Source organism: Natrix helvetica (assembly GCF_964273705.1).
Source record: "Natrix helvetica genome assembly, chromosome: 9".
Taxonomy (NCBI): Eukaryota; Metazoa; Chordata; class Lepidosauria; order Squamata; family Natricidae; genus Natrix; species Natrix helvetica.
In genome coordinates, this window is record NC_138560.1 from 5,798,461 (window position 1) to 5,820,424 (window position 21,964).

At 44.8% G+C, this 21,964-nt stretch overlaps 1 protein-coding gene across 1 annotated transcript; it reads right to left on the reverse strand.

Moving 5' to 3' along the window:
• Positions 1-565: 565 nt before the first annotated feature.
• On the reverse strand, positions 566-12,693 carry PLAUR (plasminogen activator, urokinase receptor). Its single transcript, XM_081962255.1, is given in 11 exon segments — positions 566-2,662; positions 4,099-4,245; positions 5,506-5,643; positions 7,918-8,079; positions 8,832-8,990; positions 10,212-10,322; positions 12,161-12,235; positions 12,238-12,258; positions 12,261-12,321; positions 12,323-12,445; positions 12,451-12,693. Coding segments are annotated over 11 exon segments (1,335 nt in total). The 5' UTR covers positions 12,538-12,693; the 3' UTR covers positions 566-2,411.
• Positions 12,694-21,964: the final 9,271 nt, after the last annotated feature.

Consider the following 21,964-nt stretch of genomic DNA (forward strand, 5'->3'; position numbering starts at 1 on the left):
AGTGTAAGTTTCGTGTTTTGTCTCTTAAATGGTGGAAAATTCAATAAATACGATTTTAAAAAAAATGTCTGCAAGAAAACAGCCAACTCAGACCTCAGCAAGGATCCTTCATTTCAACCCTAATCTACAAATATTCTCCTTTATTGGATCTTTAGTCTCTCAATCTCTTTCCTATCTTCCATCTAGAACAGTGATGGCGCATGCGCTCGTCTTGGATGTAACCCGGAAGAGAAGCTGTCCAGAAAATGAACTTCCGGGTTCCAGCATGCGCTTGCGTGCCGGCCAGGTTGTCTTCTGGTTACTGGTGCGCATGCTCACACTGGCAAACGGAAGAGCAGCTCTTCCAGTTTCTGGCACTGCTGCACACACGAAGGCCAGCTAATCGTTGCGCGGCCATGCTTGCCAGAAACCAGGAAAAGGAACGGGCGATGCCACATGTGCCAGGCGGCATGGCTTTGCGTGCCACTTCAGGCAGGCATGCCATAGATTTGCCATCACAGATCTAGAAGGAACACCCGTCTGTTGTGCCCATTGGATTAAAATACAGTAAGCCCACACGCATACATTTTGAACGTTAGAAAAATATTTTATTGACATAAATAGATATATAACATAATAAAATAACAGGAAGAAACCATCCCACGCGGCTGACAAAATTCTAAAAGAGGAAAATAGCTGCTCCTTGTGTAAGCTCCTCGGGTCAATAAGGAGTCAAGCTTTGTAGGTAAGGCAGGGACGGCTCTTGAGTGCCCCCCCCCCAGATTTGAAAAAACCACGAGGCTCAATCTTTGTGAGCTGAAACAACTAAAAAGGGTCCATCATAGCACCGAGAAGGTATAAATAAAAGGAATGGGAAATTTCATGGTGTCCTATTCAGCGGGCTATGAAAAATGAGGATTTCCCCCACAAGATGTGGGTCCAGCATCTTCACTATAATTCAGCAATCTTGACTTACATTCATTGATCCAGCACTGGAGGATTTTAAGAAGAGATTGGATAACCTGAAATGGTGTAGAGTTTCCTGTCTTAAGCAGGGGGTTGGACTAGAAGACCTCCAAGGTCCTTTACAACTCTGTTACTTTATCCTGTTGAGCAGAAACCCAAGATATCACGAAGCATGAGCCTTCCTAGCCACTAGCCTCCTTTTACAACACGTAACTTAATTCTCACCAAGCTATCCATACTGATCTGGCTGCCGGTCCTACTTACAGGTAGTTCTTGATATTATAACAGTTCATTTAGTGAAGTTACAACAGCACTGAAAAAAAGTGACTTATGACCATTCATCCTTCCGAGGTGCATAAAGTGAGGACCCAGATTGTTGGGGGCAAGATGCAAATTCTGCAAACCGCTTGGAGAGGGCTGTAAAAGCACTATGAAGTGGTATAGAAGTCTAAGTGCCATTGCTATTTTTTCTTTCATATTTACGACTGTTGTAGCATCCTTGTGGTCATATGATCAAATTCAGGACACTTGGCAACCTTCTGACAAGCAAAATCAGTGGGGAAGCCAGATGGACGTGACCGCCGTGTTGCTAACTCAAGAACGGCGGCGATCGACTTCCCAACTGTGGCAAGAAAAGTCGTAAAACAGGGCAAGACTCACTTAACCAATGTCCCGCTTAGCACCAGAAACGTTGGCCCCAATTCTGGTCATAAGTTGAGGACTACCTGTGTACGGCCAAGAAAAATAAATATTCTCTAGGGTGCGTGGGTAGCTTGGCTAGCGACCGTTTTGAAAAAGGGAGTGGGAAATATTCAGAGGCTCATGAGTGCTTGGAACATGAACTCTTTGGTCCCCAAGAATGGTCTCTTCGCCAGGGGTGGGATTGAGCCGGTTCAGTTCGGTTTGGGCAAATGGGATGTTAATTTTAATCTGGTTAAACCAGAGTACCACATGGCCCATTTTGGATGCCAGGTAAGTGCAGAGATTCTGGGAGGGCAGAAAAATGGGCCTACCAGAAGTACTGGAAATTCAGAAACAGGTCCGTTTCCAGCTTCCAGAGGCCCTGTGGAGCCAGGGAGCGGACATTTTCATCCTCCCGGAGGCTCGAGAAAAACCTCAGGAGTCTGGGGAGGATGAAAATGCGCCCCCCTGCTGCCTTGGTGCAGGAAGCCGAATAGGCCACGCCTCCATGGCCACGCCCACCCAGCAGCCAGGCAAGGAACCGGTTGCTCAAATTTTTCAATCCCACCCCTGATCTTCAGCCCTGGTTTTGTAGGGATGATGGTCTCTTTAATGGTGTGAGGTGTGTACATCTCGCATAAGGAGGGGGCTCTCAGCAAGAACCCCTCCGTTTATTCCCAGCTGCATTCAATATTGGGGAAAGTAGAAAAGGTCCTAGTTCTAAGTTCTACTTGGTCCAGATCCGGAGTAAGCGTCCGTCTTCCTCTTGGAGATCAGGAGCTGTCTCAAGAAAGGAGGGAAACTATAAAAAGCAGGAGACTCGTTGACATGATAGTGTGATGGGCCAAGGTGAGGTGGCTGGCTTGGCTCCTTGGAGATGGTTTTAGATGTCCATCGATGATCAAACGGTTACACAGCTCACCAGTACAGCAGTGGGTTTCTACGTTGCCCAGGTTCTTGTAGATGGAGGTATAGGGACTATTGCACCAGGATGGGGATGCACAGCCTTTGATAGCTGAATAGTTCCCAGAGACACCTGAATGAGGGAGAAAACAAGAGTGAAATTGAGTCTTCCTTTCCTACTTGGGCCGTACCATGGAAGGATGCCGTCTTACAACGTAATGTAGGAAGCAGAAAGTATCTGAATGGCACATACAGTTCATTTCCCCTTAAACTCTCGAGGGGAGAGGTAGATGTCACATTATGTCGTGCCCCCAGATTGCTGACCACAACGAGGCAAAGGCTACGCAACCAGTTTCGTCTAGTATGGGACTGGTTGGATATAGTTATCCAGAAGTTAGCGTTTCTCAACCATGGCAACTTAAGATGGGTGGACTTCAAGTCCCAGAATTCTCCAGTCAGCCAACTTTAAGATGGATGGACTTCAACTCCCAGAATTCTGCAGCCAGCTAACGTTAAGATGGATGGATTTCAACTCCCAGAATTATGCAGCCAGCCAACGTTAAGATGGATGGATTTCAACTTCCAGAATTCTGCAGCCAGCCAACTTTAAGATGGATGGATTTCAACTCCCAGAATTCTGCAGCCAGCCAACTTTAAGATGGGTGGATTTCAACTCCCAGAATTCTGCAGCCAGCTAACGTTAAGATGGGTGGATTTCAACTCCCAGAATTCTGCAGCCAGCCAACTTTAAGATGGATGGATTTCAACTCCCAGAATTCTGCAGCCAGCCAACTTTAAGATGGGTGGATTTCAACTCCCAGAATTCTGCAGCCAGCCAACTTTAAGATGGGTGGATTTCAACTCCCAGAATTCTGCAGCCAGCCAACTTTAAGATGGATGGACTTCAACTACCAGAATTCTCCAGTCATCATGTTGGCCAGCCAGAGATGGCATTTGCTGGTTCTCTGAACTACTCAAAATTTCTGCTACCAATCCTCCAGAACCTATCAGAACCTGCTGGATTTCACCCCTGGTCCAAAAGGATCTGGACTCTGGATCATTGAGAAAGAGTTTTCACCCAAGTCTGAAGCCAGTTTGAAACTCTTATTCCATTTGACATGGGCTCATGACAATGGTGGGTTGCAGGCGGTACACCCCGGTACGGGTGTACCGGTACCTGCTGGGAGCACTGGGTACCGTTCCGGGATGGTGCTCCGGAGGGCCCACCCACCCGCCCGTCCTCCTTACCTGTATTTGAGCTCTTTGGCGCTTCCGTGCACATTCAGGGAGCGTACAGCACCTGCACGATTCTCCGCCCAGCAGCTGGAGCGTCGTGGAGGTGTCGCAGGATGTAAGGATGCATGCAAGTGCTGCGCGCATTCATGTGGTGGACGCCGGGCCCCGTTGCACTGTACTGGTTGCAACGGGAACCGGAACCCACCACTGTCTCACGATTTCTGTAGATTTATTTCCCAAACTTTCTCCTTGTTCTCACTCTGCAGATTAATGCTCAACCACGATAGAGAGAGAGAGAGAGAAAGCAAGAGGAATCTGTCACAAATGACTCACCGTGGATTCCTGAGGCATCTAGGCACTTAGTCATGTGGCCTCGGCACTGCACCGTGGTGATATTATCTGGGGCACAACCGTGAGTCGCGTTTCCTTCACAGCTGTGACACGTAATTCCGTTCAAGGGCAAGGGAGTCTGCTTGTAATCTGCCAAGAGAAGCAAGCTCTGTGAATTGGCTCCCTTACATTCATTAAGGGAATGAAGGAATAGAATGCTCACAATAGGATCCCTTACACCAGGGTTTCTCAACCTTGGCGACTTGAAGTCCTGTGGACTTCAACTCCCAGAATTCCCTCTGGCTGGGGGATTCTGGGAGTTGAAGTCCATAGGACTTAAAGTCGCCAAGGTTGAGAAACACTGCCTTACACCAACAGGTTTGAAATTTTGGACTTGGACAACTTGAACTATGTCACCTACGGTCTGACCTAAGCGTAGTACACAAAACTGTCTGCTACAATGTCCTACCTGCCAACGACTTCTTCAGCTTCAACCTCCTTAATACGCGGGCAAACAATCGATACAAACTTAATACGCGGGCAAACAATCGATACAAACTGAAGGTTAACCGCTCCAAACTCGATTGCAGAAAATACGACTTCAGCAACAGAGGGGTCAGCGCCTGGAATGCACTACCCGATTCTGTTGTTACATCCTCAAACCCCCGTAACTTTAACCTTAAACTGTCCACCGTGGACCTCACCCCATTCCTAAGAGGTCCGTAAAGGAGGTGTGCATAAGCGCACCAGCGTGCCTACTGTCCCTGTCCTACTGTCCCCATTTATTCGTACCCATTTCCTGTGTTCGTGTCCATGTTTATACTTATACCTGTTATCTCATAGATGTTTGACAAACTAAAGAAATAAAATAAATAAAATGTTTTTAAAAGCACGGATCGCAAAGCATGGATATTCACATGTATTTGTATGCAGGTATTTGACCTCAGATCAGCGGTGGGTTCCTACCGGTTCGTCCCAGTTCGGCCAAAGTAGTAGTAGCTTGGCGGCCTGGATCGTTGGAACCGGCAGTGACCCAGGCCTGCCACGCCCCCGAACCAGTTCTCCCAGCAACGCCATAGGCGCCACCTCCTTGTTTTTTGCTTCTGCGCATGCGCAGAGCAATTTTAGTTGTACTGCACTTGTGCGCCCCTGACCGAATCGGCAGCAGTCTCTGCCGGAACCCACCCCTGCCTCAGATGTATCATCACGTCACCCTGCAAAGGATGACATGCTGGGTACCTTCACCATGGCATTCATGCCAAGTGGGGATTAAGCCCAGCCCACAGGAGAACGACTGAGAACTGAGCATGATCGAAGCTCATGAGACTAACATCTGGGGAAGAGGTGCTACTCTTTCTTTTCCCGCAGGCCTCTTTTTACTGCTCTAAGACAATGTTGTGATTGACCTACCTTGCACATCATTGTTACACCCGCTGGAGTTACAGCACTTGACCATGTAGAAATTCTTGTGGTTGTGGAAGCCCAGAGCATCCTGGCAGTGGGAAAACTGCCCGCAGCCTTTGATACGTTCTTGATCCTTGGGTAATTCTATCCGTGGGAAGGAAAAAAAGCAATGGCGTAAATGTGTTTTTGGCCTCCAGGGGGCGCACTGTTCCATGAGTTGAGACTCCCTAACAGAATAACAGAGTTGGAAGGGACCTTGGAGGTCTTCTAGTCCAACCCCCTGCTCAAGCAGGAAACCCTATACCATTTCAGACAAATAGTTGTCTAATCTCTTCTTTAAAACCTCCAGTGACGGAGTACCCACAAGGCAAACTCTTCCACCGGTTACTTAACTGTTCTCACTGTCAGGAAATTTCTCCTTAATTTTAGGTTGCTGGTCCCAAAGATGATTTTCAAAAGGTAAATGGATTTTTTTTAAAGTACCTTTGGGACAATCATGACCTGTACAAATCCCCTTAGGCCTCGAGACCAGGCTTTCTCAGTGTACTCTGGTCCTTTCAGGGGAATCACAGAGTCAAATGAATAATTATGATAACCATTCTCAGGTTTCATTCCTAATGTAGTATATATTAATCAATATCATCCACATAAACCAAAACTCTTTGGGATCCTTAATCATTTATAAGAATTCAAAGGGATCTTCTAAAGATTTCACATGCTCTTGTGGCCGGCCAGCGGCCAGGAGATCTGGCAGGAGATTCAGTCAGTGAGGAGGTTGGGGAGGGACATGGGCCAGTCATGGAATCTGGGGAAGGCTCTGATGAGGGCTCTGTGTCAGAGGCAGAGAGGGGGCCAGGGCCGTCTGACAGTTATCAGCTGCCTTCAGAGTCAGACATCAGTGAGGCAGAGGAACAGCTGGAGCCTGTTCCCAGTGTGCGCATGTGCAGAGTTGCCAGACGAAGGGAACAGCTAAAGAACAGGGGTCGACTTGGGAGTAAGGCCACAGGTGGACGATGAATGGCCCCTCCCAGAGGAAATAAAAGAGGAGCAAAAAGGGAGTGGAGTTTGCAGGAGACAATTAGTTCACTTAATTGGTTCGTGACTCTCGGAGACTCCTTGCCAAGTTCTGCAGATATCTGCCTGTCATCTCTCCAAGGCAGATAAGATCTGTGACTGTCAATCCTCCCTGGAAAGACTTTGCTGGATGTGAATGAGCAGAATTCACAGTCAATTAATAAAAGGTTTTTTTTTGTCAAGACAAGAAGTTTGTTTCATGCTCTCGGGAAGCCTCAGTCAGAAAACATGCTGCCTGGGGAATTCTGGGAATTGAACTCCATGCATCTTAAAACTGTGAATGTTGAGAAACACTGCTCTAAACCAACACATTTGAAATGTAAAATTGTCACGCCTTTTATGGCCAAAAAAAAAAAAAAGTCTATTATTTTGCATAGTAAATCTGAGAGAGTTGGTTTACGTTCTTGTTAGAACCCATCCAGCCCAAACAAAACACCACAGTTTTGAGAACGGGGGAGTGAAAATGCTAATTTTTAATCCCGCATACAGAGGGCAAAAAATGACTTTATTATTCGGCACAACAGTGCTGGCTGTGAGCTATTTCATCGTCTTAGTAGACATCACACAGTTCTGAGAATGGGGGAGTTAAATGCTAATTGTATACAGTATATTTATTTGGTGGGGTGAGGGGGTGGGAGTGGGGGGGTGAATGCTGCACCATTTGCCATCTTTTAAACTACTGGAAAACTGAAACTCCTACCCAGGTTTTGTGGCTCCTGGTGGGAAACGGGTATATGTCTCTCTGTGTGTCTCTCTTTCTCTCTCTCTCTCTATCTCTTTCTCTCTCACTCTCTCTATCCTCAGGCTAGGTGAGGAGTGACTGGAAGGGGCCAGCCAGTGGTGGGTTCAGCTGATAGAGAGCCACAGCAGGGGAAAGAAAGAGCCACTTGCAGCTCCGGAGCCGCAAGTTGCTGACACCCAGTCTACAGGGAAGCCAGATTCACTTAACAACCGTCTTGCTCACTTAATAACTGCAGTCATTCACTTATCACGAAAGGTTGTAAAATGGGGTAAAATCCACTTTACAACTATTTTGCTTAGCAACAAAAGATTTGGGCTTTATTGCGGTCATAACCCAAGCTGTGTATTTTATCTATTTATTATATCTACATAGATTGGATTTGTTTAAAAACGCTCCCCTCAGTTCACTCTTTTAGACCGAGAGATTTCGTTAAATATCTAGACACGTTTAATATGCAAGCATGCCAATCTTAAATGATCCAAGGGAGCTCTGGGAGTAAGATTTGAAATGAAGGTTAAATGCATTATTTCCTGTCTGGAAACTAAGACATCGGAGGAAGAAGCGGCCGAGAAATAGTACATTGGAAGAAGGCTGGGACTCACCTTCTGCATCTGTCAAGGAGATGATATCTATGCACTTGTCCTGGGGCCAGATACAACGCATCGGTGTAAGCCTGGAGTTCTTACAAGTGTTATCAGCAGCTGTACAGGAGTAGCAACTCAGGAGGTTTTCATTATGGCCTCGGATATGGATCATATCCCTCACTGTCGAGGAGAAAAACAGCAAACCATGGAAACAGTGAACGAGACTTTGTACATTCTTGCATACATTAAATCAATATTATTACAGATAAGATAGGTAACTTTTATTGACTTTTTTTTTGTTAGCATAGTTTTGTGGACTGCCAGCGGCCAGTGGAGCTGGCAGCAGATTCGGACAGTGAGGAGGTTGGGGAGGAACATGGGCCAGTCCTGGAGTCTGGGGAAGGCTCTGTGTCGGAGGCAGAGAGGGGGCCAGGGCCGTCTGACAATTATCAGCTGCCTTTGGAGTTGGAGATCAGTGAGGCAGACGAACAGCTGGAGCCTGTTCCCAATGTGCACATGTGCAGAGTTGCCAGACGAAGGGAACAGCTAAGGAACAGGGGTCAATTTGGGAGTAAAGCCACAGGTGGACAATAAATGGTCTTTTATTCCACAGGGAATAAAAGAGGAACGAAAGGGGAGTGGAGTTTGCAGGATACAATTAGTTCATTCCTGCATTCTTGCCAAGTATTGCGGCATCCGAAAGATATCGGCCTGGCCATTCTCCAAGCACGATAAAGGTCGGTAATTGTGAACGATCTTGAAAGACTGCGGGAGAGGAAAGACTTTGCTGGAGAGGAATTCACTGTCAATTAAATCAAAGGGGCTTATTGGGATGAGGATTCAGCTTCGTGCTGCTGGGGAAGCCTCGGTCAGAGCAGAAGCCACGTAAGTACCAGTCCCTGAATAAAACTCCTACGTGCTCAGATATGTACCTCTGGGCATTTCCTTGGGTATACCACTGTTGCACAGATCGGTTTCACAAACTTCCTCTGCCAGAAACACCACCCGATGGCCCAGAAGGTGTGAGATGGAATTATTAGCTTTTCCTCTGACATCACAGCCCTTGAGGAAGTAGGTGGAGATCTTGGGTCCTGTAGGACAAGGGAGGAAGAGAAAGGCAGAGACACAACAGTAGTCAGGGTAAGATCCTGAGCTCGTACTTACAAATCAGGTCTCCGTTTTTAATGTGGATTCTTCCTATCCTTCACTTGACAACGTGAAATTGGCAATCCTCTTAAAGATTGTGATAAGAATGTCTTGGGCCAGCTGCTACTGGTGATGAAATGTGCCGTTGACCTCCCCACTCATTAGCCAACAGGGTGCCCCTACTGGAGACCCTCCATTCGGAAGGGTTGGCAATGAGTTGCGTTTGGAAAACAGCCGCTTTGAACCAAAGCCGGAAAATGTGGCGCAGGTGCATTTGCAATGGATTGGCAACGGCATGAAAGCAACTCAATATTTTCCTTCCTTTCCTTTTCTTCAGGATGATGGATGAAATAAACCTAAAAGACGTTTGGAGAGAAAGGAACCCCACAAAAAAAAATCTTTTCCTGCGAGTAAGGCGGTGCTGAGTGGTTGTGCTGATTACAGATTACCAGGGACCTTGTAAGTCATCTAGTCCAACCCCTCACCCAAGCAGGAGACCGGACACCATTTCTGACAGATGGCAGGCCTGTCTCTTCTTGAAAGCTTGCAGGGATGGAGCTCCCACAACTTCCGAAGGCAACTTCTGTTCCATTGGTGGATTGTTCTCACTGTCAGAAAATTCCTCCTTATTTCTATGTTGAATCCCTCCTTGTCAGTTTCCATCCATTCTTCCTTGTCTGGCCTTCGGGTGCTTTAGAAAATAGCTTGACACACACCCCCTTCTCTCTGTGGCAGCCCCTCAAATACTGGAAGACTGCTCCCCTGTCTTCCCCGGTCCTTCTCTTCCCTAGACTAGCCATGCCCAATTCCTGCACCCTTTCATCGTATGTTTTAGCCTCCAGTCCCCTAATCATCTTCATTGCTCTTCTCTGCACTCTTTCTAGAGTCTCAACATCTTTTTTTATAGCGTGGTGACCAAAACTGGATGCAGTATTCTAGGTGTGGTCTTACTAAGGCTTTATAGAGAGGTATTAGTACCTCCTTTGATCTCGATTGTATCCCTCTGTTAATGCAATTTAGAATTGCATTGACTTTCCTAGACCTCTAAGGTCCCTTCCTTTATTCTGTTAATCTATACAGCCTAGATCAGCCATGGGCCATTCACTCTTCCTCCCCCAAGCTCTTTCCCCTATCACACCCTCCCTTCCTCCCTCCCAAAAACTTACGACTTATTATGGTCATGACGGTGGTTTTACACATCGGCTGGTGCTCTTTACATGTCTCCGTATCCTTGCAGTCGCTGTACCCATTACAGGAGTAGCATTGAAGGGCGACAACTATTGGAAGAAGCAGAAGGGGAAGTCATTAGTAAAGCAGATGCAACAGGGAGGCCTCAGCTTACGGCTGCGATTGGGACCGCTGCAGTTGTTAAGCGAAACCTAGGGTCGTTAAGAGAATCCTGTTGGTTTTTGCTTGTGACTGGGATGGGAAAGTCACCTATGACGATCATCTGATGCAGCCCTGAGGCTGCAAACCTTATAAATACATGCCATTCGCCAAACGGCCACATTTGGGTCAAGGGACCAGGAGATGTTGCAATGGTCATACAATACAATACAATACAATACAATACAATAGCAGAGTTGGAAGGGACCTTGGAGGTCTTCTAGTCCAACCCCCTGCCTAGGCAGGAAATCCTATACCGTTTCAGACAAATCGCTATCCAACATCTTAAAGACTTCCAGTGTTGGGGCATTCACAACTTCTGGAGGCAAGCTGTTCCACTGATTAATTGTTCTAACTGTCAGGAAGTTTCTCCTCAGTTCTAAGTTGCTTCTCTCCTTGATTAGTTTCCACCCATTGCTTCTTGTTTTACCCTCAGGTGCCTTGGAAAATAGCTTGACTCCCTCTTCTTTGTGGCAACCCCTGAGATATCGGAAGACTGCTATCATGTTTCCCCTAGTCCTTCTTTCTATTAAACTAGACATACCCAGTTCCTGCAACCGTTCTTCAGGAACTCATCAGAAAAATCATAAGTGTGATTATTTTCCCCCAGTGGCATTGTAACTTCAAATGGTTGCTAATACATCTTCGTAAGTCAATGTCTACCTGTAGAAGGCCTCTGTAAAACAGAGAAATTGGGAACAGCCTTCTCTACGGGAACTATTTCCATCCTTCCTTAATTCCTTCCTTCCTTCTTTTCCATTTTCTTCCTTCCTTCCTTCCTTTTCCCTTTTCCTTTCTCCTTCCTCCCTTCTTTTCTCTTCTTCTTTTGGTGATCCGCAGAAAAATTATTTGCATTTTTATATTGCACTAAATACTGTTTCTCTTTTTAAAAAACTCATATTAGTGGTCTGCGGGATTTAAAATTATGAATTTAGTGGTCCCTGAGATCCAAAATGTTGGTGACCCCTGCTCTAGATCTCAAGATTAGAAAACAAAACCTTTCTTTCACCTGCCATAATCTCAACAGCAGCTAGGGGGCAGCCACAAGACTCAAACATGCCAGTTCTAGGCCGCCCTCTGGCAGTCCTCTGCATTTCTGCAGCCCAAACTCTAACAGTAACCATTAGGCACTACTTTCCTATTGAGAATTTAAAAAAAAGACGAGGATAGGGAAAACTACAGTTCTGCTTCTTTCTCTCCTGCTTCCCAAATGCTCTGAAAACAGCCGGTTCGATTCCCTCCCTCCCCTCCCCCCCAATAGTAGAAGCAAACTTTGGAAACTTCACAGTGAAACTGATTCGGGAAATCCGAAAAGTGAATTTCATCTACAGCCTTTTACACAAAAGGCAATATGCAAACTCATTTGCGTCCCACCTCTGCCAGTTCTGCTTTTTAATTTCCTTTCCTTTCTTCCTTCCTTTCTTTCTTCTTTCTGTCTGTCTGGCTTCCTTCCTTCCTCTTTCTCTCTCTGTTTCCTCCCTCCCTTCCTTTCTCTTTCTTTCTCTCTCCTTTCTCTCTCTCTCTCTATCTCCCCCCTCCTTCCTCTTTCTCTCTCCTTTCTTTCTCTCTCTCTCTCTCTCCTTCCTCCTTCCTCTTTCTATATCTCTCCTCTTTTCCTCCTTTCCTCCTTTCCTTCCTTCCTTCCCTCCCTCCCTCCCTCCCTCCCTCCCTCCCTCTCTCTCTTTCCTTCCTTCCCTCCTTCCCTCCCCCCCTTCTCTCTGTTTTTTACCATCTGTCACCACCAAGGAGAACAAAACGCAGGTCCAGAAGCACTTCATGGATTCTGCAACGGGACCCGGGACGGCGGCGGCGGCGGCGGCGGCGTAGGAGGGAGCTGGTAATCCGCAAAGCGAGTGGATCCTGGAGCAATTCTTGCAGCCCGAGGGGGAGGAAAGAAAAAAGAGACTCTGCGGTTCCTTCCTTCTCGCGCTCTGCTTATGTTTGAAATCCACCCCCTTCCTCCAGCTGGCCTGGCTCCACCCCGGGCATCCCTTGCAGAAAACCGTCCCTCTTTTTAGAGAAGTTTCGGAGAGTGACGCAGCAGCGGCGGAATGAAGGAGTCAGGAAGAACGGGGAAGTGATGAAAACTTCGCTCCGCGGCCCCATCAGCTTTCGTCGCCCAGAGACGGGCTGGAAACGTCTTCGCTTACAGAAGCGGCTAGTCCTCAGTGCGGTATTTCCCAACCTGGGCAACTTCTAAAGGCAGGTGCCAAATATTTTTGCCCTCGGTTTGTTTAATGTTTTCTTGCACTGCGGGGCGTTAAGAATACAGGACTGTGGGCTGCAAACTGGGATTTCTTCACCGTGTTGATGATGCTGGCATCGCTTTGTTTATTGACTCCCTTTATTTTTATTTTTAGAAACAACTCAAGGTGGCAAACATACCTGAAGTTCATTCTTCCTTCTATTATTTGCCCCACAACAATGACAACCCTGTGAGATGGGCTGGGCTGATGAGAGACGGAGTAACTGACCCAAATGGATGGAAACTGAACAGGGAGAGATTCAACCTGGGAATAAGGAGAAATTTTTTGACAGTGGGAACAATCAACCAATGGAAGAGAAGTTGCCTTCGGCAGTTGTGGGAGCTTCATCCCTGAAAGCTTTCAAGAAGAGATCATACTGTCATCTGTCAGAAATGGTATAGGGTCTCATGCTTGGGTGGGTGGGGGTGGACTAGATGACCTACAAGGTCCCTTTTAACTCTGTTCACCTGTATAATCTGTATAAAGTCACCCACCCAGCAGGCTTCATAGGGATCAGACCTCATAGTCTCCGGCAACTTTTAAGACTTGTGGACTTCAGCTCCTGGCTGGGAAATTTTGGGAATTGAAGTCCACAAATCTTAAAAGTTTGCCAAGTTTGGAGATCCGTGCATTAGAGGCCAAGCTGGCTCTCATAACAGCACAATACAATTTTCACTCCTTAAATACTTGCATCAGACATCATAGAATAGAATAGAATAGAATAGAATAGAATAACAGAGTTGGAAGGGACCTTAGAGGTCTTCTAGTCCAACCCTCTGCCTAGCCAGGAAACCTTATACCACTTCAGACAAATGATTGCCCAATCTGTTCTTAAAAACTTCCAGTGTTGGAACATTCACAACTTCTAGAGGCAAGTTGTTCCACTGATTAATTGTTCTAACTGTCAGAAAATTTCTCCTCAATTCTAAGTTGCTTCTCTCCTTGATTAGTTTCCACCCATTGCTTCTTGTCCTGCCTTCAGGTGCTTTGGAGAATAGCTTGACTCCCTCTTCTTTGTGGCAGCAGCTGAGATATTGGAAGACTGCTATCATGTCTCCCCTAGTCCTTCTTTTCATTAAACTAGACATACCCAGTTCCTGCAACCGTTCATGAATGGGGAAATCTAAAGAGCTGATTGTGGTCTAAATCAGGGGTCTCCAACCTTGGCAACTTTAAGCATGGAGGACTTCAACTGGCAGGGGAATTCTGGGAGTTGAAGTCCTCCAGGCTTAAAGTTGCCAAGGTTCAAGACCCCTGGTCTAAAGTATTACCTGTATATCTCAGATCAGTTTCAAGATCTCCCAGAATTCCCCAGCCAGGTGTTAAAATACACAAGACTTAAAACTACCAAGTTTGAAGACTTCTGATCTAGTGGTTTGAAAGCTCTGGAGCGAAACTCTTTCACAATGGCCTTTTTTTTAAAAAAAGGGGGATATTGAAGGACAGCTAAAAGGAACGATAAGCGTTGGGCACTGGGCAGGGTTTTCTGTGGCCCTCGATATTGCTGTACACTTCAAAGAGATTGTGGAAGCGTGGTTGTCAAAGTTCACCCTTGTGATCTTGTCTGAGGCTGCGCTCACATGATGGGTTGAACTACAAACTCATCAAATGCTCTTTTGCAGAGTGCGCACAAGTCAACTGGCCGGCCCATGTTGCTAATGTTATGGTAGAGCCGTAAGTCGAGGGGCCACAAATTGTTTGTGTGTGTGTGTGTGTGTGTGTGTGTGTGTGTGTGTATTACCTCCCTAGGGCTCTGGAGGTGCTGGGTGGGGAATTCTGGGAGCTGAAGTTCCCCTATCCCAAAACCTGCATACAACAACCTGGGTGGGGAATTCTGGGAGTTGAAGTCCACCTATCCTGAGAAACAAGGCTTTAGTATGCCAAACTCTGCACACCACAACCATGGCCAGCAGCCCCAGGGTTCTATAGAGCATGTGCAAAATGCAGGATCTCCCTCCTCTTACCTGCCCCGCATACTTTTGGCTTTAGTGCTAAACAATTTCCTTTTGTGCGTGTGTTTTTTGTTGTTTTATTTTGCTTCTTGTTTTTTTATTTTATATTATTTTTATTTGGTTTTTTTTTTAAAAAAAAAATCCCGTGCTATTGTACGCCACCCAGAGCCACATTGTTTGAGTTCTAAATAAATAAATGTTTTACACTAATAACAGCTTCCTTTTGGCAGACCGTTTTCTGGAGAAAAGGTGAGCTGGCCCAGATACCAAATCAGGCGTGGTAAAAAAAAGCCTCTGACTCAGCCTCCTGACATGCCCAGAGGCCAGGAATTTATACTTGAAGGCAGATGTGTGCAGGAAAGAGGAAAGCTCAATTTTGTTTCTTTCTTTTTCTATTTTACCACGTTTTTTGCATTTCCAATTAACTTTTTGCTTTCTTTTTCTTTTTTTCTCCCATACTTTTCATTAGCTTGTGTTTGTTTTTTTAATCCTTCTTTTAAAGCATTTTAATTGAAAGCTTATATATAAAAACTTTTTATTGCAATAATATTTTTATTAAAATATATATAAAATTGTGTGTGTGTGTTTGTTTTTTAATCCTTCTTTTGAAGCATTTTAATTAAAAGTTTATATATATAAACTTTTTATTGCAATAATATTTTTATTAAAACATATATAAAATTGTGTGTGTGTGTGTGTGTGTGTGTGTTTAGTAACTGCAGCGAAGAACATCAGAACCTCTTTTGATTCTTTGGATCTGAAGAGCGTGGTGGCCCAGTGGTGAAGACTCTCGCCTCCCACTCAGACGGTTGAGAGTTCAATCCTAGGTAGTGGTTAGATCAGTGGTTCTCAACCTGTGAAAGGGTCGGGACCCCTTTGGGGGTTGAATGACCCTTTCACAGGGGTCTCCTAAGACCATCGGAAAACAGATATTTTCGATGGTCTTAGAAACCGAGACACCAAATTTATGGTTGGGGGTCACCACAACATGAGGAACTGTATTAAAGGGTCGCGGCATTGGGAAGGTTGAGAACCACTGGGTTAGATGTTTCTCTCTCTCTCTCCTAGCGCACAAAGAAAATATATCTATTGTGAACTCCATGTGGCACCAGGAAGGGCATCCGGCCAGAAAATGTTCAGCTCTATCTAATTATCCTGACTCTACCCTGAATGAAGGGATTACAGGGTTGTAAAGTTGTCAAAAGATACAGACAGACAGACAGACAGACAGTGGCCACTCTATTTATGGCTCTACCATAAATTGGCAACATAGGTTGGTTAGTTGAACACATTCTGCAAAACAGCAATTGGTGAGTTTGGGGTTCAACCTGTCATGTGAACAAGCCCGTAAGTGTGATCTTTGACAATCACCCTTCCATAATTTTATTGAACAGGACAAAAATATTATGAGCCACAGAGAATCCTGCCCAGATCAAAGAATTGGTTGTAAGTCACTTCCCCCCCCCCCCCAACATCCTACGTTTGAATAGTTGCTAAATGAATGATTGTTAAATTGAGGATTGCCTGGAATCGCAACTATCATTCAGGAGGGGTTCACAAATTTGCTTATTTATCCAGTATTTTTGCAAAAGCTGTTGTTGGAAGAAGTCGGGGAGGGTTATGCAGTTATTTCCCCCCCCCCATAAGTCCGTAAAGAACATATGGTTTACATCTTAGCACCTGCGGTTAGATGTTAGAACTAGCTAAAAGGAAGCCCTTAGTCAGCCGTGATTCAAAATCCGTTGGCTTGAAAAATGGGGGAAGTGATCTAAGCATTTTTCATGTATTGCTGTATTTGCAACACACACACACACACACAACACACACAATACACACATCTATCCATTATCTTCCATAATGCAAGGCAGGACAACAAGACAGAAATGAACATTTTGTTTCATTTCTTCTGCGTCAATATTTCACAAGACATATTTATTTGTTTATAGCATGCAGTGCTTTTTTTTTTAAAATATATTTTTGTTCCAGTCGTTTTTCTCCTGAGGTTTCATCTGAATTTGTTAGCACTCACTCCCCTCCCCTCCCCACCTCTTTCCTTTCAGGATTTCAGTCATGGTGAATCAGTCTGGCCTGGATGGACCTCGCCAAGGATGGGGGCTGCAGAATCTCCTTGCCACCAGCCAGATATCTGGCAGAAGAGCTTGGTAGCATTGTAGCAGGAAAACAATGGGAAGGAAGGAAAAGAGGGAAGGAGGAAAAGAGGAAGGATGGAAGGGAAGAAGGAAGGAAGGAAAAGAGGGAGGAAGGGAGGAAAGAAAGAAAGAGGGAAGGAGGAAAAGAAGGATGAAAGGGAAGGAAAGAAGGAAGTTAGGAAGGAAGGAAAAGAAGAAAGAGGGAAGTGAAGGAAGGAAGAAAAAGTGGAAAGGAGGAAAACAGGAAGGATGGAAGGGAAGAAGGAAGGAAGTTAGGAAGGAAGCAAGGAAGGAAGCACAGAAGGATCAGAGGGAGAAAAGAGGGAGGGAGGGAGGAAGAGAGAGAGGAAGGAAGAAAGCAATCCAGCCCTACAAAGGATGCCCATACCTTTATTTACCGATGGCCAATTCTTCACCTCATCTTTTCCTTCTTTCTCCCCTTTTGTTTTTAGAAACATCTTTGCTTTGGGGAGGTGCGGGGGGGGGGGGACCCTGGTCTGCCTCTGATGTTTCAGAGCTACAAATTCCAGCTTTCTCAGCCAACAATGTCACCACTCAGCCATGGTGGGGTCTCATTTAATGAGATCTGGCCGACCACCCATCCACATCGGATCCCCTGGACCCAAATACATAAATATCTCAGCCTTACTCATTCCCAGAGTGGTGAGAACAGGAAATGTGCGGGGAGGGTTGAAAGAGTCACAGAGGCCACCCTGGTGCTCCTTAGCCGGAATACATTTGGTAATGTAATGAAATGAACTTTGATTTGTACTTCCCCTGCCTCTATTTTGTACACAAATTTAGTGTGGCTGGGTTGGGTAGCTAAGAATCAAGAGGAGATGGATGGCTATAGAAACTGAATAAAAAGAGAGAAAGGTGATATAGATAGATAGATAGATAGATAGATAGATAGATAGATAGATAGATAGATGATAGGTAGGTAGGTAGGTAGGTAGGTAGGTAGGTAGATAGATAGATAGATGATAGATAGATAGATAGATTCTACATACATACATACATACATACATACATACATACGAGATAGATAGATAGATAGATAGATAGATAGATAGATAGATGATAGATAGATAGATAGATGATACATACATACATACATAGATGAGAGATAGATAGATAGATAGATAGATAGATAGATAGATAGATGATAGATAGATAGATAGATAGATAGATAGATAGATAGATAGATAGATGATAGATGATAGATAGATGATAGATAGATAGATAGATGATAGATAGATAGATAGATAGATAGATAGATAGATAGATAGATAGATAGATAGATAGATAGATGATAGATAGATATGATTGAGAGAGAGAGAGAGAGAGAGATGATCGAGAGAGATATTAGAGAGAGAGAGAGAGATGAGAGATAGATTGATAGATGATAAAGAGAGACAGACAGACAGACAGACAGACAGACATATTGCACTGGCTTAGTGTTATTTGTGAAGTCAGTGACTATATTTGACAAACCATGGTTTCTGACTTAATGTTAAGTGAGTCAACTGAGGACTGTTTAAAGACTTTGATTAAAGCCATGGTTTGAGATATTGAATGAACCCCACTTAATGCCGGGAAATTAATGGGGTATTTGTTATGACTATTCTCTAAAAAAAAAACCCGCCTTGTAAGCATTAACGATTTGGATGGGTTTGTTAGCGGTTAGATGAGAGGTCATGGAATGTATCAAATTTGTAGGGGATGTTAGGTGAGATAGCTAATATGTGCTAGAAGACAGAAATAAAATTCAGAGGACTTCCTCTGGTTGAAAGTAAATGAAGGAAATTTAACGGAGAGGAAGTTTGGCATTAGGAAAGAGATCAAACAAAGAATACAGCTTAGTAACAGAAGTGGAAACAAAAGGTCCTGCAGCTGTAATTGATTACACACAGGATATGAGGCAGGAATGCATAGTAGTTCAAATAAAATAACCATCAAATGTAATTTTAGGTTCCATCAATAGAAATTGTTTCCAAATCGGGCATTGTTCAATCTTGAATATTATGTTAGGTTTTGGGCATCACACTTTGAGGACTGGGATATCCTCAAACAGTGAGAATGGTTAGGTTAGAGCAGGGGTGTCAAACACAAGGCCCGGGGGCTGGATCTGGCCCTCAGGGTACTTAGATCTGGCCCACAGGGCCACCCTGGAAACAGTGAAGGACTGGCCCGCGGTGCCTCTGCAGGCGAAAATGGCTGCGTGGGGCACTCCCAAGCTCAGTTTTGGCTGGCAGAGGGTTGCAGGAGGTCATCACAGCCTAAAACGGAACTCGGGAACCTGTTTCCTTTGGCAGAGCTCTCGGGCTGCCTCAGGCGCCTCCGACACGAGTGATGCTGAGCTAGCCACACCCAGCCTGCCCTCCCCCCCAATGTCAAACACAATCGAAATCAAATTTGACACCCCTGGGTGTCATGAGCTCTTCCAAGAATCATCATAGATGCCCCAGTCATCACAGAAGTGATTGGTGTCTTCATGATTACTGCATTAATACAACGGGGACCGGATCCTGTTAGATTAGCAGGGTTTTCCAACCCCGGCAACTATAAGATGTGTGGACTTCAACTTCCAGAGACCCAGAATGGCTGAACAATTGTGGAAGGTGAAGTCCACACACACCTTAAAGTTGCCAAGACTGAGACACATTCTGCTAGCACAGGAGTCTTCAACCTTGGCAACTTTAGGACTTGTGGACTTCAACCCCCAGAATTCCTCAGCCAGGGAACTCTGGGAGTGGAAGTCCATAAATCTTAAAGTTGCCAAGGTTGAAGACTTCTGTCCTAGAAGAGAGTAGACAACGGTGCTTAAACTTTTCTGAGCCCTTTGAAACTGTCAGTATTTCTGCATCAATATACCTGGCTAGAAATTCCTTGGAGATGGCTGGATTGGAATTCCCGCAAGCCTCAGGACTTCGGAGTCAACAGCCTGAAAGAATTCCTTTCAAACTTGTGATTCCATACTTTGGTGATTCTCTGAATCAGCCCTTGAGTTTGCAAGTCACATTCCAAGTCTTCAAGTCACCGGGATGGGCTGTGAATGGTGATTGGATTATCCCAGGTATGTGACCTGGAATCAGGCCATCCTACAGGTGTACATGTGTGTGCAGAAATATTTCATCCCCTTTCCACTAAATTAGGAATCTAAAGAATTGCCTTGGCTACTAGATGGATTTTTTTAAAAAAAATCAAATTCTCCCTCCTGGTTGCAAGATGAGTTAAGTTGGATAAAATTATCCAACTTACTTGAAACTCTTTGAAACCTCTTGGAACTAATCAAGGAGAGAAGCAACCTAGAATTAAGGAGAAACTTTCTAACAGTGAGGGCAATTAACCAGTGGAACAGCTTTGCCTTCAGACTTTGTGGGTGCTTCATCAATGGAGGTTTTTAAGAAGAGACTGGACAGCTACTTGCCCGAAATGGTGTAGGGTCTCTTGCTGGAGCAGGGGGTTGGACTAGAAGACCTCCAAGGTCTCTTCCAGATCTATTCTGAATTGGAAACAAAAAGCTTAGCAACTGTTGCTCTACCTGAGTTTGGATAGCATGCGGTCCCTCAAGCATTTCTTCTTGTTTTTAAAATAGAGAGAATAGTGTTATAAAAATTTCCCTATATGAAAAAATAAGGGAAGCCACGAGCAAATTTTACTTTAAGATCAGAGGTTTATTGTTTCATGAACAATTTTGAACATGAATAGCAAACATAGCTTTATTTAGATTAACTTCTTATTGCAATAAGGCCCACTGTCATAGCTCAATCCAGCAAGCATTGGCTATAGCCAGTGGCCCCGAACTCCTCCCAAGGCAATCTTTTTATACTTTTTTGCATGCCTTTTACAATTTACTTCTTTGCTCTGTCTTACTGTCACTGACCGTCACTCTCTGCAAACACCTGTGTACCTTTGAAGTTCTCACACACTTGTTACTTTCAGTTCCTCGTTTCCACCATCTCACACTTCCTGTTGTAAATATATCCACATGAAGTACAGACCTTGCACAAGTCAGCACATCTGAAAATATTAGTCTGGTACATTTTGCAATTATATTAGTTTAAAACTTGGATTCAGTGAGGCCTGCAAGCTCACTCCTAGGCCTATTAGCTGCAACTTTCCCATTGATATTTTCTCCCCTCACAATAGTAAATATGGAAAAAGAGAAATTCCCTCTGCATTAACAAGAGGGATGGGATCACGTGAAGGGTTAATACCACTTTATAATGCCTTGGTAAGGCCACACTTGGAATATTGCATCCAGTTTTGGTCGCCACGATATAAAAAAAAGATGCTGATGCTCTAGAAAGAGTGCAGAGAAGAGCAACAAGAATGATTAGGGGACTGGAGGCTAAAAATATGAAGAAAAATATGAAGGGATTGGGTCTGTCTAGTTTAATGCTGGGAACTGTAAGGGGTGACGGGATAGCAGTATTCCAGTATCTAAGATCTGCCACAAAGAAGAGGGAGTCAAACTATTCTCCAAAGCACCTGAAGGCAGGAGAAGAAGCAATGGGTGGAAACTAATCAAGGAGAGAAGCAACTTAGAACTGGGGAGAAATTTCCTGACAGTGAGAACAATTAATCAGTGGAACAGAAATTGCTTCCAGAAGTTGTGAATGCTCCAACACTGGAAGTCTTTAAGAAGATGTTGGATAGCCATTTGTCTGAAATAATATAGGTTACTTGCTTGAGCAGGGGGTTGGACTAGAAGACCTCCAAGGTCCCTTCCAACTCTGTTATCCTGTTAAAGGTACCTAGGCAGGGAACTCTGGACTCTGCAGAGATGGGGCCCACAAAATCAAGACTGCAATGAAAGGTTCGAATCCCATGATTGTATTTTGACTTTTGGGACTATTCTTGCGGAAACCCTTATATGTAGGGGTGGTGAATGCATGGAAACAATCTTCCATTCAGTGACAATCCATAGCAGAAGAGCTCATCTCAACAGAAAAGCTTTTTAAAATACATGGAACCATGGGGAAAAAAATGCCAGTCTGCTGTGAAATGTTCTTTGAGGAGATGGGCTGTGCAGGGGTCTGCAATCTTAAACACTCAAAAGAGCCATTTGGACCCATTCCCCACAGAAAAGAAAACACCAGGAGTGAGCCACAAAACCTGCGTGGGTGTGGCCAATTCGACATCACTCACTCCTGCCCGGTCACATCACACACACACCCTG